The following is a 25,008-nucleotide window of genomic DNA, read 5'->3' on the forward strand; positions in this document are numbered from 1 at the left end:
CACACAGAGAAGTACAAATTAAACATGATTTAATGACTTGTGAATGCAAGTACACACTGATGGCCTAAGACACGAAATGAGCGGTTTGTGTGAGAAAACGAATAGTATTTATATAGTTTTTACCTCTTGTTAACATCCGTCGAACTGATCTGAATCAGATGTCCAACTGAACCGTCTCCAGACGTTACGCCGGAAGTGATCTCTCGCGCGTCTATGTCACGCATTGTTTACACGGAGATTTCGGGAATATTTTACCTTTCACTAAACATATTTAGATATATCGAAATCGTCTTCCATTGCGATTTCCCGTATATCTAAATATGTTTAGTGAAAGGTAAAACTTCCGAAATCTCTGTGTAAACAATACGTGACATAGACGCGCAAGAGATCACTTCCGGCGTAACGTCTGGAAACGGTTCAGTTCGGTTCAGTTAAGGTTTGGACATCTGATTCAGATCAGTTCGATGGCTGTTAACAAGAGGTAAAAACTATATAAATACTGTTCATTTTCTCACACAAACCGCTCTTTCGTGTCTTAGGCCATCAATGTGTACTTACATTTACGAGTCATTAAATCGTGTTTAATTTTGTATTCCCTGTGCATGCTCTTTGAGGTGGACCCCCTAAAACTGCATTATATGAATGACAGACAAGAACGGTTTGAACAAAAAATTTCAAAATTGAAATGCTGTGGAAACAAAGACACCTACATCTTGGATGCCCTTGAGGTAAGCAAAGTGAACTATCCCTTTAATGTAAGAGCTAGGGGATAGTTCACACGGATGCTTTTGTTTTTTGTAACGTTATTCCACTGAACGACTTTTCCATTGTTTTTCCATGTAAAAGTGCTGAACACATTGGTCTATGGCATTGAGTTTAAAATGAAACAATGTCATTTTCAACATTATATTATGGAATACTTCAATCTAACTGGTCAATCGCAGCGTTCTCCACTTTACATGGCAAGGCTGCATATCATCCGGTAAAACCAGCGCTACTTTCATGTCTATCATATCATGCTGCTGACACGCATTGATGATTACATTCAATTGCAACTGGCATCAGTTAACTGGTGCAACTAAAAGAACCACTGTTGCAATGATTGTCTATTGTGATACGTGACACACTAGACCTCTCTGATTCGGAAGGTGCAAAAATTACAGAGGACATTTTTTTTTTATTTCTAACAATTTATTTATCTCAAGTGCATAAGCAAATATGATATGTCAGTGCGTAAAGGTCTTGCAGCAAATTTAAAAGCTATGCACTTTGTCGATGGATGCCCTCCACCGTAATTAAACCTCACAAAAAGAATAAAATCATATTTACATAAAGCAAACACAACATAAAAAAAGAAAAGGTGGATCCACATGTTGAGCACTATATAAATTCAGGGTGAAAGGACATGGTTTAAAGCCACCCACATTTCTAGGCTATTTACAATAGCACATGACAGCTTCCAATAAGAACAACAGCTTTCCAAAAAAAAGCTTAACCACAGTTTGCCACGGTGGATATGATGTTTTATACTTGTTATTTTACTGTTTTTCACCCATTGTGAAAGAGATTATTGGAGCAATATTTTGAGACCGTATGTTGTTGGCGTTGAATTTGAGAAGCACAGGATAACAGTAGCAGCAACTAGACAAGTAGAATTAAAACAGGAAAAAAAAAATCTTAGACATTATCTTAGACTATTTTACTGAGCTTAGCATTTAAATGTTTTTCATTTCAGTTGTTCAAAAGGAAAAAGTTCCTTTCTGGTCTGAGTGGTAACAAACTAAGGCCCAGTGACAAGGGGGCCCAATAAGGTCCTCTATGGTGAAACGTAATTATTGGGCCAGGGTGTGGGGGACCCGCTCTAAAAATGTATTATGTACCAGGCCCAGTGAATAGTATAGATGTTATAGCAGCAGAAACAATAACTAGGGCAGCACAACTGGAAATTCAGGAAAACAGATCCAGCAATGCATGTACCCAATGATGGATACCCATGTGTGGACCACATTTAAATAATAATAAAATGTGAGTGATGAGAACAATAACAACAACAAAAAATATGAATTTAAACATTAGCTTTGGGAATTAATGAATACTGTATGCATTGACAAAAGAAAGATTTTAATGATGTAGTTTTAAACTTAGAGAAGTTATGTTTTGAGAGGTGAATGGAATAATGACTGTAAAGTGAGTCATATGGGAGATACATTCAATAGTACACATGTAAAAAATAACGTTCGAAGGTGCTAAAACATGCCCAAGCACACAGATGTGAGACACAATGAGAAGTTCTTTGCATCAAAACAAAACAAAACATTACAGTACATAAAGGAAACCAAAAATGAACTGGCTGACACGTTCACACAAACATAACCATTCACCCGGATTCAAAAATTGCAACCACTTAAAAACTAAAAGGTTCAAAGCAAATTAATTGAAAGATTAAAATACAAGATTATTGACAATTATTGGAAACATATATTATGAAATGCAATATAAATATCCCTCCCTCAAAAAAAAAGAAAGAAAGAAAAAGTCACATTGGCTTTGTGACATAAATTAGACAAAGAATGGTCCCCAATAGTATAATAACATCAAGATTATCTGTCCTATGAGGATTCCCTCTCAGTTCAGCATTAAACATTTTAAAATCAACATCAACAACAAAAAAGAATATTAAAGAAATTACACTTTAAAATTAGTAACAATTGTGAAGTAACATGAGAAAGGTGCTTATCAGCGGGGACAATGTTGGTTAGGAATGGCATCATGTTCTATGGACTGTTCAGGTAAAATCCTACATTTTGTAGTTGATTGATAAGGCAGGGGGGCTTGAAGCTCAAAACACACTAGGCAGGGTGTATTTCCAACCAAGTACATCACTAACAGCACACATATATAATTCAGTCTGTACTAATACACAAAGTTTGAATAAAAATACGTATTCAAGGTCATCTCGCTTCAAGCTCACACTGACTCTCCCTTTTGAAGCTTAAATGTTTAAAAAATTGACTACACCTTTCAGGTAAGGCAGGTAAAACTCGGCTTGATCACAATGTATTTTGTCTATTTTACGTAATACTGCTGAAAGTCTTCAGATTGATGGGTTGTCCTCTACAGCTGCAACTAAAAGACTAAAGGGGGAAATAATTTTTAAAAATTAAAAAGTAAAAAAAATTGGTAAACTACTGACACCCTCTGAAAATTCCTCAACAGTACATTGCAGTGATTTTCAGGAATACTTTTGCAAACCTCACAAATCACATGTGGAACGCTCACAGGTCAACCTTAATCCAAATCATACATGATAAAAAGTCTTTGTTCTTGAGTCCCAAGCCCCTAGTGCCTTTTGTCATCTTTACGGAAACGCCTCTACACAGATCTGCTCCTCTGTAATGTCATCCAGCATCTGAACATCAACGGGACTGCAAATGTCACTGTCGTACACTTCTGTGCCCATCAGGGCCTCCTCCAGACCCTCAGACTTTGCCTTTGGAAAGCCATGCTGTTCAGATGGTGATGTGCTTTCTACAGACTCTAGATCTTCGATGCCAGCACGGTAGTGAATCATGAGCAGAGTCAAAGCTTGGAGACGTTCACCAGACTTGGCCAGAGCTGCAGAGATGAGGGCCTTGCGTCGAGAGTCAATTGTCTCTCGTTCTTCCATATTTAGAGAGTTGTTATGCTCCAACTCTTGGTCAATCTCCTGCTGCAACTTGTCCAACATAAACTCCAGTTTCTGCGAACGCTCATCTGTCGGTAGGCCACGGTAAAGATCTCTACCAATCTCTTTGACGGCGATGAACACGCTGTCATCTAGCCCACCTTCCTTGCGCAACAGTTTGGATCCACCACTACCAGGTGGCTGCTTGGAAGGACTGGCCCCAGCATAGGTCTCGGTGTCACTGCTCTCGTTGTCAGATGTGTTAGGCGTGTGTTTCGGAGAAGGTTCCACCACCCCTGATCCTATTTCTGCAACCTGCTCTGCAAGTCTGGTTTTGGGCACCTGCCTCAGATTGAGGAGTCGAGAGCTAGTGTTGATAATGTGTCGTGTAAGTCCAGTAGTTGCCCGGTTAATGGTGGACTTTGCCTCAGGATCTGCCCCACGCCGGTCTGAGGTGGCTACGCAGAAAGGGTGCTCTGTTAGACATTTCTCTTGACACTTCTTGTGACAGACATAAGAACAGGTCATGCACTGCGAGGCAGCCTTGGTCCACACCTTCTTCTTGCAATACTCGCACCAAGTGGGATTCTGGAACTGAGTGTCTTGAAAATTGTGCCGCATCTCTCCTATCTGCATGCCACTGTAACTCTGTTCATCCCGGGTTACCATGAGCACCTGGTCTCTCTCCTTTTCCCGGTCTTTTAAGTCCTCTTCCTGAAGACTCCCATCCCGCTCACGTTCTGTCAGTCCACTGGAGAGGTCTGACTCCCCGTCTGCCAGGTAAGTGAAGTTGACTGTAACATCTCCATAGCAGAGTTTCTCATTAAAACCTTTGTGAGTGCTTAAGTTGCGCAAAGCGGTACGGCTGACGCTGGCCCTTGGTTCAGGAGCACATAGACGGAAGGTGCTCTGATATTCAGCGGATGACGTAGATAAGCATTCCAGTGCTATGTGTTCCAAGCGCAAGCTGACATGCCCTAAGCACAAGAGACTCCCGATCTTGAAGGGGTTCTTGCACCAAAGTGCTATATTAAGGAATTTGTGGTTGTTTTCCACTTCAAAGATCACAGAGGCTTTGTTCCAGCGGGCAGTTCTGCTGCGGTACATGGTCTCAGACGATTCCCAGAGACCCTGCTCGTCTACACTGTCCCTAGTGTTGGAGGAGCTCTCAGATATTTTGTCTTTGGCTGAATCTTGTTTGTTTGTGGCTGGAATATTTAGGATTTCCTCTGTGGGATCAGGGTGCTTGCTCACAGGCTTCAACTCTGGTGACTTAACAGGGATTTTTTCTAATGTTTTTTCGCCATTGCCAGTAATGGGTTGCGTTTTCTCTGGACTTTTTTCCACAGCAGGTTCATTACCTTCTACCAGGCTTTGGCTTTCTGAAGCAGATGTGACTTTTATATGGGGCCTGGGAGGAACAGGAGGGCGTGCAGGTGGTGGAGGAGGGGGCACTGTTGGTCTCTGTGGCTGTTCGGAAGGTTCAGCAGTCTTGAGAGTTGCGGGCTTTGGTGATTCTTTGGACTGGGATTTGAGTGGTGACTGAAGGTTCAGCCTGCGGTTGAGAATTGGTGAGATGGAACCAAGGGGCTTGGCCAGGTTGGCCACAGTTTTTTTGGGACTTTGGTTTACAGAGAGTAGGAAATCCTCCTTAGTGTCAACAGTGACTGGAGCTGCAGTTGATTTGGACTCAACGATCAGCTCCTCAAACTCAGAGTCATTGTCTCTGTTATCAGATATGTCCATGGTGGTTATTGGGGCTGGGTCCTCCTCGTAGCCCCCAGGATGAGGAAGATAGCTAGGCTCCTCTATTGGGCCAAGGGTTTCTTGGAGTGTCCCCAACCCCACAGCAGGCACCTGGTGACGGACTGGCCTCTCATACAAGACTATCACTCTCTCTCCAGCTTGTTTCAGAAGTTTCGGCACTTGGACAGAGGACGTCACTTTGACTCCTGTGCAAACAGACATGAACAACACTTGAAGCTTTGCGAATGTATTATAACACTATCCAAAATTGGGCATCAAATGACCTACCCAGTACCCACCATGTCAAACATTTCATTTGAATGGTAAAGAGTACATTTATGTAGTCTCTAACCTCCAATAGCAATGAGGCGATCTCCTCTCTGTAAGTCCGCCAGGGCAGCTGGAGAGTTTGGGGTGACGGTTTCTATGCTCACGTGCACTGTGTCACCATCACTGGCCGGAACATGCCTGAAAGTCATCCCCACGCTCCCAGATGGTCCTTTGATCACCTCTGTCTGCAACACAAAACAAAGCGAAAAAATTTCAGATTTGCTAATAATCTTCATGATAAGGTTGTGTAACTGAAGAAACTAGGGCTTCACAATTATAATTTGTTTCCAAGTAGCTTTGTAAATGGTAACATCTTTTCTTTATTGCAGGTGTTGTTAAGGCATACATTACTTTCAGTCATAAGATCACCAAGTGGGACTTGACAGGATAGAAGTAGTTAGGGGAAACCTTTTTGTTACTTCGTTGAGAGAAATGGTAGGTGTTAAGCCAAAAGACAGTTTTTTTAAGCTTATCTTTTGACAGCAACAGTAGTTAATAATTAGGGCGGACAACCTACATGATGATGTGAAAAAACAGCCTTCACTTTCTATACAAAGCTTTCTCTTCCAATCACATCCAACAGTTTTCATGGTGATAAAACAATGCTCTCTGAAACGAAGGCAGGGGAGGTCTGCAATTACTGCTAATTTCACTCCAAACGTGCCACGAAGTAGCAGCTGCTGTTTCAGAGCTGGCTGTATCACAAAGCCTGCATCACAATATCCACCTGTAGCTCCACCTGCACTTCGGTTTGACACCATACAACACCCACAAGGTACACAAGGAGCAAGTTAAGTGGACCAATGTAAGGAAAAATTCCACCAAAACACAAAAATGGTGATCTGGGCTGTATACTAGGTGCACAAACACTAGTAAGATTTCTTTTCATTGATGTCCTCTGTGTCTCCCTTGTTCTCTTTCTACTTCGTTTGTGCTGGGGGTGGGCAAGAAAGACAGGATGCAGATCCACACTGCCGAGATGGATGACTGTAATTTTGCTGCTGTCATTTGTTATAACCCCTGAGAAGGGCACTGATTGAGTTAAACATGGGATGAAAAAAACAGACAATCTACTCAAGCTGGCAAGCTGAAGACTGACTTGCCCAGTTTTGAACAATGACTGTCTATAGAAACATTCAAGAACCATCAGAAATGTCTTAGAAGGTAACTTACAAAAAACACCCAAATTCAACAACATAAAACAAATAATTTTATATTAATATCCATCCATCTATCTGTTGCAGAAGTTGCAGTTGCTACTTTACTTAGCAAAAATAAACAAACTACAGTTATTGAAATATATTACTTGGCATAATAATATTTTTAATAAAATTGTAATTAACCGTTAGCTGTGGGAGTGAATCAGAAAAAATACCAGGGAAGATCACTTATGCCAATACTATTTGCACACATGACAAGTCTTGGCTGGGATGCTGAAGATACATTTGCAGAAAGAATAAAAAACAAACACACAGGAACATAAATCTTAATGACTGAAGGGATGCGGTTAAACTCTCCACAGTGATAATTCATTCTGAACATGTCTTCCCTCAGGACACAACCTGATCCAACACTTTACACATGTCAGAGGGGGTTTGTGGGAGAAAAACAAAAGCTTCAGGCTTTTTTTGAGGCCACTGGTGGTCTTCTTAACCAGCATGTTGGGGATAATTCATTGCAACCTGTTCAGGAAAAAGAATGAAAGCAAAGTCTATGTGAGTAATCTCCTTATTCACCACCCGTGGGATCCAGAATTAAAAAGATGTTCTGGGTTTATATTTTTCAATTGCTGAAACAAACATAGCAAACACAGACAACAAGACACCATTGTTTGTTGCATGGTGGGCAAGGGCTGTAATCTGGAGAAGACTTTCATCTGATATTAACCTTAACAAGCACAAAAAATTACCACCAAACATCCGGATCTAAGTGTTCTAGTACAGGCACATTTTGTATCTCAACATCAGAACTTCTTGGATGCATTAACTAAGACTGAACGAACATCAAGGACAACTAAAGAACTACCAAAACACTTAATTTCAATTAGCCTAAGTCAAAAACCGAAACACACTTGGAATTACAGTAGAAAACAAGAATCTGCAAAGTAAATAACAACTAGCAGAGGGTTAAAAAAAAGACATCTGCGCTTAACGTGCACCTCTGTTTTCCCATTTTTAGAATGACAAAATGACAAGGTTCTAAGAGTGAGAGGGAAGAAATGAAAGAGAGAAAGAAAGATTTGTCTGACACAGGAAACAAACAGCGACATTGAGCGGCAATTACAGGCGATTTCTGTTGCTGAGTGGTGGCTAAGGCGTAATTACACAACCATGGAAAGGCACAGCAGAAGGAACGCGCACACACTCATTGTGTGCGTTAGTCTGTGTCTGCATGTGTTGAGTGCAGGTAAACGGACTGCTGCGGCTCCGACTGGTTCGTGAGGACGCTGTTCATGTGTCAATTTGATGTCCGTCTCTCCTCATCACCACAAGGTTCACATATACACCCTTCACAGCTTTTCAACAAACAAACACGGGGCCTGTGGGACATTTTCAGGTCAATTCCATTGATTATAGCATAAATGTCAGAATTAAAACACCCACTTAAATACTATTACACACATTCAATACCACCAGGATAAAAACAAGCCTACAGCTGATAAAATGAAACCTCTGTCATAATTTCTCACCCACGTCATGCCAAACTCATATGACTTAATTTCTTCTGTGAAATACAAAAGAAGCAAATATGAATTATGATTTATAGTTTCCCTGCCAGTATTTTTTACATGTTAGTATATTTACAGCTTATTACTCCCTTAAAAAAATAACTGCAGTACAATGAAGTACAACTGCAGTAAAACTGCAGTTCAAAGCAGTATAATTGCAGTACAATGAAGTACAACTGTAGAATTGCAGTATTAACGAAGTATAACTGCAGTATAGATACAATGTGACTGCAGTACATTGAAGTGCAACTGCAGTAAAACCACAGTACAAAAAGTACAACTTCAGAATAGTGACGTAAAACTGCAGTACAACTGTAGATTTGCAGTATTAACGAAGTATGACTGCAGTATAGATACAATGTGACTGCAGTACAACTGTAGATTTGTAGTATTAACGAAGTATAACTGCAGTATAGATATAATGTGACTGCAGTACAACTGTAGATTTGCAGTATTAACGAAGTATAACTGCAGTATAGACACAATGTGACTAGAGTACATTGAAGTGCAACTGCAGTAAAACAGCAGTACAAAAAGTACAACTTCAGAATAGTGAAGTAAAACTGCAGTACAACTGTAGATTTGCAGTATAATGAAGTAGTAGCCTATAGATACAATAACTTCAGTTCAGTGATACACTTTAAAAAGTGATAGACTCTTTTTGATAGAGAAAACTAATCCATTTTTTTTTAGTTTTATGTTTTTATTGGGCTCTCAGGCAATGATATCAGTTTAGTTGCCATTAAAAAGTGGAATTACTGAACCTAAATAAAGGAGCTTTATAGTATGAAAAAAAGACAGATGAAGTTTTTGCTTTTTGCATCTGAAGTCTTGGCCTACCAATATTAAACTGTACTGCAGTTATGAGACATAGCCCATGTGACCAGAGCTTCCTTCACGCGCACGCGCCGCGGGCGTTGTCCAGACAATGAGTCTCGAGAGCAGCTGATGCTCATTACTGTCAGTTAGCGTCTTTCCGCGTAGTGTATGCTCCATAAAATACGGTTTGGTTGATTTCCTCACTGAAATTATCGTTCATTTACGTTCATATTTATGAACTATCACAATTAAAACACAAAGACATGACAGCATTACTCGTGGTGACGACGGTCATTAAGTGGAATGGAAGAGAGAAGCGTTTTCTGGAAGAAAAGAAGTTCATTGCGCGAGGCCTTGTCAAGTCATTGAGCTTAGAGGTGAGTAAATTATAACATATAATGTCCTCATATTTCTCTTTTTTTAATTTAGATTGGTGTAAAAAGACTTTACGTATACATAGTTCCCACATGACGTCACAACATACGGGCATTTGCCGACCCGGCGCCATTGCTGAGGGCAAAACATTAGAAGAAGCAATACGAAGTGAAATGAGTTTCGTGCTATAAAGTGAAAATGGTCATCTCCTGCTGGGTCGATGGATGTTAAAATCGTGCCGGAGGTTCAGTTAAATCGGGATTTTACACTATACCCGTCATTAGACTCCATATGGATGAAGCTTTTGTCCGAACAACGACGGAGATTATGGCTGGCGAGCATAAACAGGAAAGAAACTCGCTCCAAACACGCAAGAATTTGTTTGACAAAAGCACAATGTTGTGTTTTATTGCGATTGTAAACAAATATAAGTTAACACATTGCAGTTTAAATAATGTCCTGTATGAACTAAATGACGAGGTATTAAAAACACACAAAACAACATTGTTTCCACTGTTTGATCTCACATTCCATCATTGCAATCTCAGATTATGTCCCTAAAGATCCCGCGTGTAATGTAGTTCCGCATTACATTAATTAAATTGCACGCGAGTTATTTATTTTTAAATTCATGCACCGAACCATGACGCCCGCAAGTACATGCATATTACAGAAAGCACCGGTGACTTTTAAGGGGAACATGGGAATTAACTTGTGCAGGCTATGGCTTTTTAATAGACAGATTAGCATCATGCTACTTCATACATGCTATCTTTACAAATATTAAATGGACTATTCATAATGTTGTATCGACGAGCTAAATTAGTTTTATAAAAAAATAAATCAAACGAGGCTACTACGATTCGCTAAATAAAATTGAAGATAGGTAGCCTACTCACTTTTTGGCTTAAGTTCTTCACATGTTATCCGATACAATTTGATAGGAGGCGCTGTCTCGAAAAACGAGGGGTCTGAGAATGCGGGACTCTAGGTGCAGGGGGACTCTAGATGCAGGTCTCCGAGTCTGCAGCTTCATACTACTCGGAAACGCCGCTTCTATTCTGTAATTTTAGTTCATTTCACCATTCTCCGGTTTAACGTTACACTGTTTAACGTTAGTGTTAACTGCGTCACAGCAGATTGTGTAACTTATGTTTGCACTTTGCAGCATTATTGTCTATCACTTTTAACGCATTTTTTTTAAAACTATCTGTATTGTATGAAGTGCTATACACGGTGACTTTACTTGTTTAAATTTAATATCAGGAATATTAGAAATATCAGACACTAACTTACTGGAAAATACAAGCAAATATGTTCAGTAGTTTGACATTATGTGCAGAAAAAGATTTTTTTTTTTTAAGTAGGCTAACTTACTTTTTTTGTGTGATTGCTATTTCCAGGAAAATGTACTGGTAACAACTAAAAATAGAAGACGATGGCTGGGGTGAAACAAATATGCACTCACAGACTTTAAAAATTGTGTGTCTCTGCTTTTTTCCAGAAATGCATGTTATTGGGCAAATTGTGTAGACTGTCAATGGAGTGACAGAAAGATTTCATCAAAAAGATCTTCAGTTGTGTTCCCCGTGTCTTGCGGGGTTGGAATGACATGAGGGTGAGTAATTTAACTTTTTATCTGGAGTGTTCAAACTCATTATTAATGCTGAACAATAAACCATAAATTAACATAAATAGGATGTAATTCAATAAGATTAAATCTAATATGGATATGTCTAGATATAGAATAACATTTTGCTTAAGAAAACCTCAAAAAGGTTCATAAGATACAGTAAACACCTATTCACCGGTCATTTTCCACAGCTGTATGCAAAGGCAAGTGGGCTTCTCTTGGGAGACTAAATTAATCACTTAGTTTAGCGCTGTCTACTGTTTTGGAAGAGGAAGTTGCTCAACTGCATTTGTGACAAAATCGAGCCGAGATCTCTCATATAAAGCCAAGTGTTAGGGATGCACGATGACATCAGCACGACATCGGTATCAGCCGATAAAAGCTTAATGATCATCGGTATCGGCCGATAGTAATATCTCTGCCGATGAGCCTTGCCAATATGTGGTGGATATACTATGCGCACGTGACGACCGTGAACGTAGCATGAGCGCCAGCAACTTAAATGTCCAGCTGTGTGGAGGAAAAGGTGCGCTTCAGTATCGAGTTCTTTTTCAGGCTTGAACAAACCATAACACACACACAATGTGTGCCAAAATGTCAGTTTTGTCGAGTGTCCTTATTAGAGCAGTTTTAAAGGTCCCCTGACATTTTTTTATTATTATTTTATAATGTTTCCTGGGTTGCCCTTATAATGTTAGTATGTTTTTAGATCCAAAATAGTCATAATTTAGAAATAAAAGGCATTTTTCCTAGCCTGATTTAATTTTAGCCTCTGCTTTGAACGCTCTGTTTGAAGGGGCGTGTCTGCTGTGTGATTCAATGCAACCGCCCACTGCTGTGATTGGCTGACATGCTTGCATATGAAATAGCTACATATTACATGTGAAACTCTCTTGAATACTTTTACTATTATACGTTTTTACTATTACAGATATCGAGATTACTGAATCGTGAGAAGTTTAAGTATTTAGATTCTCATCACATAAAATGTTGCTGTGATGAGCAATGAGAAGCAGATGACAGTCTGTCGATTGCGAGAATGAAGATCTTATTGTATAACGCAGTTTCTGCACTCTGCACTTAGTCGAATTATGTATTGCAGTGCTTCCACAGCTATATTGCAGTATTATTGTAGTACTACCGCAGTTATATTGCAGGACTACCGCAGTTATATTGTAGTACTACTGCACTTATATTGCAGATCTACCGCAGTTATATTGTAGTACTACTGCACTTATATTGCAGTACTACCGCAGTTATATTGTAGTACTACTGCACTTATATTGCAGTACTACCGCAGTTATATTGCAGTACTACTGCAGTTATCTTGCAGTGCTATTGTAGTACTACTGCACTTATATTGCAGAACTACAGCAGTTATATTGCAGTATTATTATAGTACTACTGCAGTTATATTGCAGAACTACTGCAGTTATATTGCAGTATTATTGTAGTTCTACTGCGCTTATATTGCAGTACTACCGCAGTTATATTGCAGTATTATTGTAGTACTACTGCGCTTATATTGCAGTACTACCGCAGTTATATTGCAGTATTATTGTAGTACTACTGCGCTTATATTGCAGTACTACCGCAGTTATATTGTAGTACTACTGCGCTTATATTGCAGTACTACCGCAGTTATATTGCAATATTATTGGAGTACTACTGTAGTTATATTGCAGTATTATTGTAGTACTACTGCAGTTATATTGCAGTATTACCGCAGTTATATTGCAATATTATTGGAGTACTACTGCAGTTATATTGCAGTATTACCACAGTTATATTGCAGTATTATTGTAATACTACCGCAGTTATATTGCAGTATTATTGTAATACTACTGCAGTTATGTTGCAGTTCTACTGCAGTTGTACTCCAACTACTGTATACTGCAATAATGCAGTTTTTTCGTGTCCAAAAAACTGCATTTTCTACATGCAGTATTACTTCTAAAAAAACTGCAGTGATTTTTTGTAAGGGCTGAAGACTGGAGTAATGATGCTGAAAATGTACCTTTGTCAACACAGGAATAAATTATTTTAAAATACACTAAAATAGAAAACAAATGCAATCATATTTCACAATATTACTGTTTACTGCAACCTTGGTGGTTATAAAAGACTTATTAAGAAAAAAAGTAACAATCTAATCAACCACAAACTTTTGAGTGACACATCAACAATATTCTATAAATAATACAAAATCAAATATTTAAGTTTGCAAGGCACATATGGACGTTCAAGATAAAAAAAAACAGCATTTAGTAACAGCATTCATACAAATGACAACATTTTGTGTCCCATGGAAGATATCAAGTCAAATAAGTTAGAAACATGGCAGTGATTAAATAATGCTTTTCATGTCTGAATTATTGTTTTGAAGTAACAAAACAGCATCAACTTTTGATTTATTTTACTTTTCTAGTCTTTCTGATGCATCTCAAATAAAGAATGCCTGTCTCTCGCTCTCTCATATGCACAGCACACATAAAAAAAAATATGCATGCAGTGAAATGCTTGGCCAACCTAACACTAATATAGCCTCTAATAAAGCACAGACATCAAATCGTACTGTGCACTCAAAGAGACAGACAGAGAAAGAAAACATGTCACACAACATCAGCCCTACACACTCACAAACACATCCCAGTACCACAAAATGGAAGGTTCCTTCTAGTCATCAGGTGTCGGTGAGTGTGTACGTGTTTGTAGGTGGTAGATGTGTTACGTGCAGCGGTGTGATTGTTGACAGATTCCCATTGAAGCTATTGTGCCGAACGGACAGTTGGCTTGTGTGTACATCTGTTGCTGGAGGTGTGAGTGTGTGCATGTTCAGTCAAACCTCCCACTCTCTTTATTTTTCTCTCTACCTCCATTTTTGCTGCTATCCATTTCATTCATCCTCCCACTCCCTTCATCCTCCACCTTTCTCCCTGACTCGCTTATATAAATCTAGCCTTTTCAGAGCAGGCCCTTGTCATTTACTTAAGCAACACAGGTGCTAATGATGCCCAACAGAAAACACACAATTGAAACACACTTTGCTTAATATTGGGGTCAGCAAATATTTGGGGTCAGTAAGACTTTTGAATGTTTTTGAAAGAAGTCTTTTATACTCAACAAGATGGCATTTATTCCATCAAAAATACAGTAATATTGTGAAATTTGTTTCAACTGTAATGAATTCCTGTGATGGCAAAGCTGAATTTTCATTATCATTACTCCAGTCTTCAATTTCACATGATCCTTCAGAAATCATTCTAATATGCTGATTTGGTGCTCAAGAAACAGTTTTTATTTTGCTTTGATGAAGAAAGTCCAAAGCTAAGTCCAAAAGAACAGCATTTATATGAAATCGAAATCTTTTGTAACATTATAAATGTCATTACTGTGACTTTTAATAAATTTGTGACTTTTAATCAGTTTAATATCCTTGCTAAAGGTTGGCAAATTAAACCTTGGTTGAATCGTATGAGGTGCCCCTAGGGACATTATTCAGAAATGCCATGCATATACATGTACTTTTCCTCTCACATACACATATGAAACCAAATTCATTCACATACTATAATGAAATGCTCACACACATACAAGTGAAATGCTTTTACACACACAACTGAAACGCTCTCATACATACAAGTAAAAAATATACGCTCACACACACAACTGAAACGCTCACACACACACAACTGAAAAGCTCTCTCACACACAAGTGAAACCCTCACACACACACAACTGAAAATATTACGCTCACACACACACAACTGAAACGCTCACACACACACAACTGAAAAGCTCTCACACACACAACTGAAACGCTCTCACACACACAACTGAAACGCTCACACACACACAACTGAAATCCTCTCACACGCACAACTGAAACGCTCACACACACACACAACTGAAATCCTCTCTCACACACAGCTGAAATGCTCTCTCACACACAGCTGAAACGCTCTCACACATACAAGTGAAATGCTTTTACAAACACAACTGAAACGCTCTCGCTCACACAACTGAAAAGCATTTCGGTTGTGTGTGTGTGAGAGCATTTCAGTATGTTGTATGCAAGCATTTCAGTAGTGTGTGTGAGAGCATTTCCGGTATGTTGTATGCAAGCATTTCAGTAGTGTGTGTGAGAGAGAATTTCAGTTGAAACGGAAGGTGGTTGAAGTCCCCAGTCCAGTTGGTGGCAGTAGTGCACCTCAAGACGAAGAACTAGAAGCTGTAGAAAGCATAGTAAAAACGCGGCAGCCGCGCACCTTTCACAAAGCACCGTTCGTCACAAATACTGTATTAATAATAAAGTGAAAGAAGTTTCATTTAAAAACTTGCCTCAAATTTATCCTGTTAAAGATACTTTAAGAAGATTTAAAATAAACATAGAAGAGTCTTGTGTTTTTTGCCAATCTAATAAGGAGACAATTTTTCATTTATTTTATCACTGTATGTACACAAAACAATTTTGGTCTGATTTGGAAGAATATATAATTACAAAATTGAATGTAAACATCAGAATCAATATTTTTGATGTCATGCTATACTTTGACTTTTGTGGTTTGTCCAAAAAAATGATTTTTGTCATTCAGTTGTTTATTATCCTTGGAAAATACCATATTCACAAATGTAATTCACTAATTCACAACCTTGTTTTAAGGCATTTCATTTGGAGTTTAAATTATATTATAAAACAATAGAAAACATGGAAAACATGAAAGCTACAAGAACATTTAATCTCCTGAAGGAACTGCATATTTTTTAAATTTTTTTCCCCTTCTATAATTATATTAATTTATTTGTTATTATCCTCTGGTCTATACACTATTGATTTAATTTTGTTGAACAGGTTACATTATCTGTAGTGTTGTCTGTACCTATTGTCCTGTGTATTGTTCAGAATAAAGTAAAAAAAAAAAAATTAAAAAATTAAAAAAAAAGCACCGTTCGTTCGCTCGCAATCGCGCAACGTAACAGCAATGTCTGCTCAACAGCAAAGAACATTAACCGAGGCAGCGGGCTTGCTGAGCACCATATTAGCCTCAGCGGAGTCCATACGAACCCTGTCAAATGCCACCACACTCGGGCAGCAACCGACCGTTGCAACTCCAAGTGTGGTGGACACGATGGACAGCCACCTAGCCTCGCTCTTCCCTACCCAATGCCAACTGCAGGTCACTTATTGCCAACTGGGTTCGTATGGACTCCGCTGAGGCTAATATGGTGCTCAGCAAGCCCGCTGCCTCGGTTAATGTTCTTTGCTGTTGAGCAGACATTGCTGTTACGTAGCTCGATTGCGAGCGAACGAACGGTGCTTTGTGAAAGGTGCGCGGCTGCCGCGTTTTTACTATGCTTTCTACAGCTTCTAGTTCTTCGTCTTGAGGTGCACTACTGCCACCAACTGGACTGGGGACTTCAACCACCTTCCGTTTCAACTGAAATGTGCTTCCGTTTCAACTGAAATTCTCTCTCACACACACACTACTGAAATGCTTGCATACAACATACCGGAAATGCTCTCACACACACTACTGAAATGCTTGCATACAACACACTGAAATGCTCTCACACACACACAACCGAAATGCTTTTCAGTTGTGTGAGCGAGAGCGTTTCAGTTGTGTTTGTAAAAGCATTTCACTTGTATGTGTGAGAGCGTTTCAGTTGTGTGTGAGAGAGCATTTCAGCTGTGTGTGAGAGAGGATTTCAGTTGTGTGTGTGTGAGCGTAATATTTTCAGTTGTGTGTGTGTGTGAGGGTTTCACTTGTGTGTGAGAGCTTTTCAGTTGTGTGTGTGTGAGCGTTTCAGTTGTGTGTGTGAGCGTATATTTTTTACTTGTATGTATGAGAGCGTTTCAGTTGTGTGTGTAAAAGCATTTCACTTGTATGTGTGTGAGCATTTCATTATAGTATGTGAATGAATTTGGTTTCATATGTGTATGTGAGAGGAAAAGTACATGTATATGCATGGCATTTCTGAATAATGTCCCTAGGGGCACCTCATAGAATCGGACTGTGGTTATCTAGAACAGAGCTGAGTTTGAGTCAAACTCTTGTGTGATAAATCAACAAAGCAGCAGCAGGTTTATTTTGTGCTTTGTTGAGTGAATGAGGTGTTCGGTAAAAATATCCATCGTCACACAACGATGGAACAATTCACTGGAAATGTAATGTGGTTTGACATGTTTCAGTGACTAGAGCAAACAGTAAGGATCGAGGCAGCAGCCTTCAGCAACTCTAAACCAACACAAACGGATGAACAATCTCGGAGAAAGTTTAGAAAAGACTTTTTGTAAGAGCCTGTTTCTCTTTAAAATTAATATTTTCTCTTCAATCTGTTAGTTTTATCTGCAACCTGAGCTAACAAAATTAAAATCGTCAAGCACAGAGAAAACACCAACCAAAGAGTAATGCCACTACAAAGAAAAATATTACTAATAAATTATTTCTAATATTAATATTTCTAATTTCGATTAAATAATATTTAAAATTCATCTTTGTAGAGATGACCAAGATGATTCTAGACGATTCTCCATTTGGTTAATTTAGTGAAAAAGATGAAAACAGAACATTAACTATATTGTTTTGTATTTCACTTCTTACATTAAACATTTTGAATGTAACTAACTGCCCATAACAGCTGTAGATTCCACTGAACAAATCTTTTAAAGTCATTTCAGAGCAAACACATAAAAAGATGAAAAATATCAACATATTATATATATTTTATCTACAGTATATTTGCCAGTTCTACAGCACAAAATCTCTGTCTTTTTCACACACACACACAATGGCTGAGTTCGGTGGCCTGATGCTGTAGTGAGAGCCGTCAGAGCAATGGTCAGTAATCGAATCATCTGGCACATGTCAGAGAGATTAGTGTTAGAGTATAGGGTAGCAGTCCCCTCAAGGCATATGTACACACACACACACACACACACACACACACACACACACACACACACACACACACACACACACACACACACAGCATAGAGAGCTACCGATTAATACTTTATTTCAAAAGTAGAAGAAAAAATACAAGTGAAAGAAAGGAGACTTAGACTGAACCACCCAAGGATTTTAGAAGGATCGGGTGAAAACAGAAGTGAACGTCATCAATGTTAGAAATTACGTTTTCTCAAACCATAAATCAGACTACAGTATAAAAATTATTTTCATAGTATTTTTCAAATTTTCCAGTAAAATACAGCATTTAAACATCCTTGGAATCATTTTCTTTGATTGCCAAACTGCAAAATATATTAAAGGGGACATATCATGCAAAATCCACTTTTTTAGCCCTTAAATGCATTTTGTTGTATATTTGGAGTGTTTATAAGTACAGAAAAGATGAGATTATTCTCTTCAGGTGCTTCGTTTATATCTTTATATTCTGTTTTGGTCATATTTTTCAACCTGTTCCGATTTTTCTGTTTTCTATGACGTTTTTTGAACTACAGTGTCACCGTATTTGCAGCGGAACTGCCAAATAAGGACATTGACTAACGGTCCAAAACTTCGAGCAATCCGCCATTATTATTTCTCGCTCCGATTTTGTAGTCCGAGCTCAATGATGCAGAAGTTACGAGAGGGCAAGTAAACATGTTCGGTTTTTGGATGTAGTGACCTGAAGCACTTAAGGATTCCCACTTCAACAACCTCCGCCAGTATAAAGAAGGGTTTGGCGATTGACTTCGTCTGAATGAGAGGTAACGTTAAATTCCTTCTAACTTATCTGACGTCGAACAGAGCATTTCGATAAGCTGTAAATATATTATCTTTACTTTCTTAAAACACAAGGTGGTTATGGTTTAGCAGTACCTTTGTCTTTCTTTGTTTTTGTTTTGAAGTAACGTTACACGTTTGCAGTATTGTTCTTGAGTTTCATCAATGGTCATTTAGCTGCTTTTCTGATGATTTTCTAAACGTATCATATTATCAATACAGGTTTTTTTTTTTGTGGTAAGATTAGACCGTAGTCATTTATCTTGTCAGTGTGCTTGTTTTAACAAGAGAAAATAGTCGGCTTTCACTAATAACGGGGTGGGGGGAAAAATCGATTCTCGATGCATCGCGATGCGGACGTGGACGATCCTGAATCGATTCACAAATGTCAAAAAATCGATTTTAAAAAAAACAACAACATTTTTTACATGTATTTATAATAACGTAATATTGACGGAACGCGAAAGACGGAACTCTGAAGCGCGGAAGTGCAGTGGCCGGACCGTCTGTGGCGTGCACATAACAGAGATGAGATGGCACGCGAGATCCAAACACCTTCGGTTAAAAGCTGACGTGTGGAAATATTTTGGCTTCTGAAGTTGAAGGGGGAAAGGAGCTGGACAAGAGCCGCACTAGTTGTACGCTTTGTGGAATAAAACCAACGACGGAAACACGACAAATATGATAAGCCATATGACACCTTTCCAGCCAGAGGAGGAAAAACACTCGGCTGCACCAGTGGTTATATTATTTATTTACTACAAGTATGCTCCTAGTTCAAGCACACATTTATTTTCCTGGTCGTTCTTTGTAATGTTAATAAAATATATTGTGCATTAATTCTTTATGGGTCATTACTTTGTACTTTTAAAGCAAATTATTTATAGTCACACACAAAAGATTCAGATAATCGATTTGTAACATTATAAATGTCTTGTACTTTAACTTTTGATCAACTTAATTTATCCTTGATGAATAAAAGTATAGATTTCTTTTTTCTTTTGCCCAAAAAATTAAATAAAAATTCTTACTGACTCCAAACATTTGAACGGTATTGTTTAATGTTACAAAAGCTTTCTATTTCAGATAAATGCTGTTCTTTTGAATTTCTAGGTGATTCTCTGAATCGGGTGCCCTTCAAGTCCCCCAAACTTGCTTCAAATATTTTCAATTCAAGGAAATCACAAAATACATTTTAATGCTGTCAATTAATAGAACCAGGTGCATTTGCATTATAATGCAACAAAATTGCTTTTGAAAAAAATTTTTAAGTTAATAAATTTAAAGATAATGAGTTGCCTAAGTAGTAGACAACAAGCATGTTAGCATGTCCTCACTAACCATCATTATATTTTCAATGAATATCAAACAAATAAAAAGTGCAATTAATACCAAAATGTTGCTGCTGCTAATATAATCATATGTTGGTCTAGTGTATTTTCGTTTACTGTTGTGAAATGGAAAATAAATAATCGGTAATCGAGAATCGTTAATAATCGAAAATCGACTGTAATCGAATCGGGACTTCAATAATCGTAATCGAATCGAATCGGGAAATTAGACAGATTAACCACCCCTTCACATACCAATACATGAAGAGGTTGTTCTGCAGGTTCGTTGTCGTCGTCTTTTTCAAATCGCTCGCTCTGGCTCGAATATGTAAGGCTTGATGGACAAGTCTTCTGTTGTTGACATTTTATTAACTTGTGAATAAAAATGTTCTTTGAAGGTATCGTATATAATCGTATATCTCTAATCAAACTACAATAATGGCCGAACGTGGGGAGTTGAACTGACCGTGAACTCATCGACCTGGAGAGCGGACGGGGTGTGACGCATCTCCTTTTTATTTAAAGGGGACGCATTGAAACGGGTCGCTCAAAGAAGCACATCAGAAAAGGGGTAGAAAAGGGGCCTGTGGAGCTATAATAATGAGGAATTCAGACCCAAGCATTGCAGTTATGCTTTATATAGACCACAACGGTATGATTTATATGTAAAAATGAATGATTTAAAAGCATGATATGTACCCTTTAAAGGATTAGTTCACCCAAAAATAAATTCTCTCAGTAATTACTCATCCTCATGCTGATCCAACCCCGTAAGATTTCCGTTCATCTTTGGAACACAAATTACGATATTTTTGATTAAATAGGCTTCTTAAGGGATCGAAACTGGCCGGCCCAAAAGTTATAAAAGACATCGTTAAAATAGACCAAGTGACTACAGTGGCTCAATCTTAAGTTCATCAAGCGACAAGAATACTTTTTGTGCACAAAAAACAAAAAAAAATAACACCTTTGTTCAACTATTTATTTCCATCTCTGTGGGCCTCGAGATTTCACGTAGTGAATCTACGCAATGTTGTACGCCACATGCATCACACGCGTCGGCCAATAGTGAGCCTACTTGCAACCAAGAAGCTTTGCGCAATTTCACTACGTTAAATCTCACGGCACACAACATGCAGAACGAGAACCGGAAGACAAAACAATGCTGAATAAAATCGTAGTTTTTGTTATTTTTGGCCCAAAAATGTATTTTCGATGCAAAACCAGCTGTTAACGCCGGACAGAAGGAGATTCACACCACCATATGGAAAGAAGCGTAAAAGGATGGAGAAGCACAGTTTACTGTAGAGCTATGTCTTAGTTTGTGCTTATCTTGGCGAAAGCCGAGTACGAGTACAATTCAGCATGAAGTTAACATCTACTCTGGTGTAATGGAAATTGTTTGAGAATTTGCTAAATGAAATAAAAACTAAATGAAAACTCAATTTCAAAACGTATGACAGGCGAATCTGTCAGGAAGTGATGATAATTTAGCAAGATGCATTGCTGTGGATTAATGCGTGTTATATTAAGTTCCCTGGTTTGAGTCACATGTAATAAGTGATGGCGTGGTGGATCGTCAATATGCCCTTTCTGACACTGCTAATTCAATCACTCACTGCTCTTCTTTTCACCCATCCTTCAATCCATCCAAATTAACAAAACTCTGTCACACAGTTTACATGATAATGAGATGAGGTTACCTTTATAGGAAATCTGCTTTATCCAGTTCAGTCTCAAAGTTATGAGTTTGAGGGACACAATGTGATGGGACTGGAATAGCCAGCAATGAGTGTTGGTGTCAGTAATGTTGGTAATACACGCATCAGACACTCTGTCAGGCACAGGGACGGCTGTCAAATTAGTTTGATTATTGTCATTGGCACACAGAGCAAAATCAATTGGAAATACAAACGAGCAAAATAGCCTGGTGGGAAACCCACCAGTTGACCCAAAAAATGAAAATTCTGTCGTTAATTACCATCATGTCATTCCAAACTCGTAAGACTTTCGTAAGACAAATAAAGACGTTTTTAATGAAATCTGAGAACTGTCTCTCCCTCCAGTGACAGTCTACACAACTACCACTTTGATGCTTTAAAAAAATCATAAAGAGATTGTGAATAATAAATATGAGTCGAGCGGTTAATTCCAAATTTTCTGAGGAGACTTGATTGCTTTAACATAGAATATCAAACATAAACAGAAGCTCAACCCAAACTTGACCTGCGAGACAAACATCATTGGTTCTTGCACGTCAAGTGAACACGCTTGAGCGTATGTTTACCACAACTGATGTGTTAGTTGATCAATGTTTGTATGTGAATAAAAGTCTAAATTCAATCTGTTCATCATGAGAAGTGATCATGTCTCTTCAGAGAATTTAGACTAAACCACTCAATTCATAGGGATTCGTTTTAAAACCTCTTTATGAACTTTTTGAACACTTTTTGAAATGAACTTTTTGAAGAGTAAAAGTGTCAGTTGCATAGCTGTCAATGGAAGGAACACTAAATACAAAACATCAATACTAACCTTAACAAAACAAACTACCACAAATCTTCTGATTCCAAAGCAAACTTCAGTACTACAAAATATTATCCATTTTGAAAACATAGAATAAGCCTTTATTTTTTGGAAGAAACCCTTAAACATGGGTTCAGCAAGTTGCACTAATTGCTTCTCATTTTCTGTTCGTGGACAAACCTATTCTAGGAAACACTGATTTGCAAAAAAAAAAAAATATTCAAAGCTGGGATGAATGCAGTCGCGTCTCATCACGGACGGGCTGAATTTTCATGTTTCATGTTTTTGTGATTGGAGGAGGCTTTTCAGAGAGCGCCACACAAAAGGGAGGGTTGTTATGGAGACAGAGGACATTAAAAAAAACAAGACCCTTCTCATCCCTCTCATTTGCAATTGTTCACAGTGGCCACAGCGTTCTTTAACATCCGTCCGAGTCGGTTCCGTTTTTAGCGCCTTCATTGTTATTCAACCGCTCAGGATCTGTCTCCTAGTCTACATAGACCCTTCCCCCAGTTTAACACACATGCAAATGTCTTGGTAGAAAGGTAGAATGAGAATGACCAAATGAAGAGTCTCTCGTATCAGTACTCAAAGGGCCATCCATGTGCATCCTTATCATTCTGGCATTTTGTTTGTCATTTTCATTCTCTCAGCTTAAACTGAGTCAGTTACTTAAAAGTGTAGTTTCAAATGTCCCTTTCCCACGAAATGGGCAGCTGTCTGATACTGTCAGAAGATTCACGGCTTTATAATACCCGCCACTGGAGCTCTATATTCAATAGGTGACATTTGGCTTCAAAGAGTGATGGACTTTGAACAGAGGGTTGACTGGCCCCAATCTGACTGCAAGAAATTAATGGTCAGCTGGTATTCATTGAGAACTGGGCAACGGATGTGGCCAGTGAGAAACTTCCAAATGTGTGTCAAACGTTGTCAATCCTTTTATATCAGTTTCAGCTGAAGGCCCTCAACGTAGATGTCAGAAATGTGGACAAAGGAAGACACCATTGATTGTAGTAGATTACCATCAAATAAACAACACTTATTAAAGAAGGAATAAAAGACAGATGGAAGGATGAAAATTAAAGGAAATGAAGGAAGAAAAAGAGTAAAGAGATAAGGTACATTTAAAAAAAAAAAGGAAATTAAGAAAGGATGAATGGAAACAAAGGAGGAAATGAAATGAAGAGGAATAAAATAAGGAAGAAGGAAGAGAACAAATGAGGAAATAGGAAAGTGTAGTACAGGAAAGTTTAGAAAAGTCGCAAAGGAAAAGAACGAGAGAGTAGAAGGGACAAAAAACAAAATAACAACAAGAGAATAACAAAATAAGGAAAGGAAGAAAGGAGTATGGAAGTAAATTATTTAAAGGAGTACAGAAAGGAAAAGGAAGGAGCGAAGGTAAAAGGGTAAAGAAAATGAATAAAGGGACAGGAAAGAAAAGGAAAGGAAAGGAAGAAAAAGCTTAACAAATAAAAGGCAGTAGAAACTGAAAATAACATTAGAGCCTCATGGTTCTCTCTGGTCCTGATCTGTCTACAGCTCTCTCTCTCTCTCTCTCTCTCTCTCTCTCTCTCTCTCTGGAAGGTGCTCGGACAAGCAGAGAGCAGCAATAAACTGCATAAAAATGAGATTTAATGGCAATATACTTCAGACTGCATCAAATCGTAGCAGCACAGACAAAGAGCAGCTGGCCTGTCAGACACCCTACTACAAACCAAAAAATACACCAGCAGCTGACTGCGGGCAATACATACTTCAGAACAAAGTCCCTCGACCCTGACCCTGTACACGCGGCTGAGGAAAAACTGTGGTGCTACGCAACTGACTAAAGTATATTAATGCTGTCATTAGATACAAATCTTTGTGGCGGCAAAAATTGTGCCTGTTTGTGTCTTAAGATAGAAATCCATTAAACGGATCTCACAAATATTGATTTATTAAAAATAACATTTCCGTTATCTGTTGCAACTTGCGCCGTCATCTTTGAAACATAACAAAACTATGTTGTTGTTTGTGTGTTGCATGCGTCAAGATTCTGCCAACCAATCAGAGCGCTGGTTTTTCTGTTGTGGAGGGCATGGCTTAGATTAATTTAGCAATGGGACTGGAATAGCCAGCAATGA

General features: G+C 38.5%; 1 protein-coding gene across 1 annotated transcript in view; it reads right to left on the bottom strand.

Annotated features, from left to right (window-relative positions):
• Positions 1-2,100: 2,100 nt before the first annotated feature.
• pdzd8 (PDZ domain containing 8) overlaps positions 2,101-25,008 on the bottom strand; it is a 43,506-nt gene continuing 20,598 nt past the window's right edge. Inside the window, exons 4-5 of the mRNA XM_039655385.2 lie at positions 5,763-5,925; positions 2,101-5,616 (exon numbers count right to left, since the gene is read on the bottom strand). Coding sequence (XP_039511319.1) covers positions 3,359-5,616; positions 5,763-5,925 — 2,421 coding nt within the window. The 3' untranslated portion in view covers positions 2,101-3,358. The remainder of the gene's footprint in view (positions 5,617-5,762; positions 5,926-25,008) is intronic.

Source organism: Pimephales promelas, chromosome 15 (assembly GCF_988280905.1).
Source record: "Pimephales promelas chromosome 15, fPimPro1.hap1.1, whole genome shotgun sequence".
In the NCBI taxonomy this organism is placed as follows: Eukaryota; Metazoa; Chordata; class Actinopteri; order Cypriniformes; family Leuciscidae; genus Pimephales; species Pimephales promelas.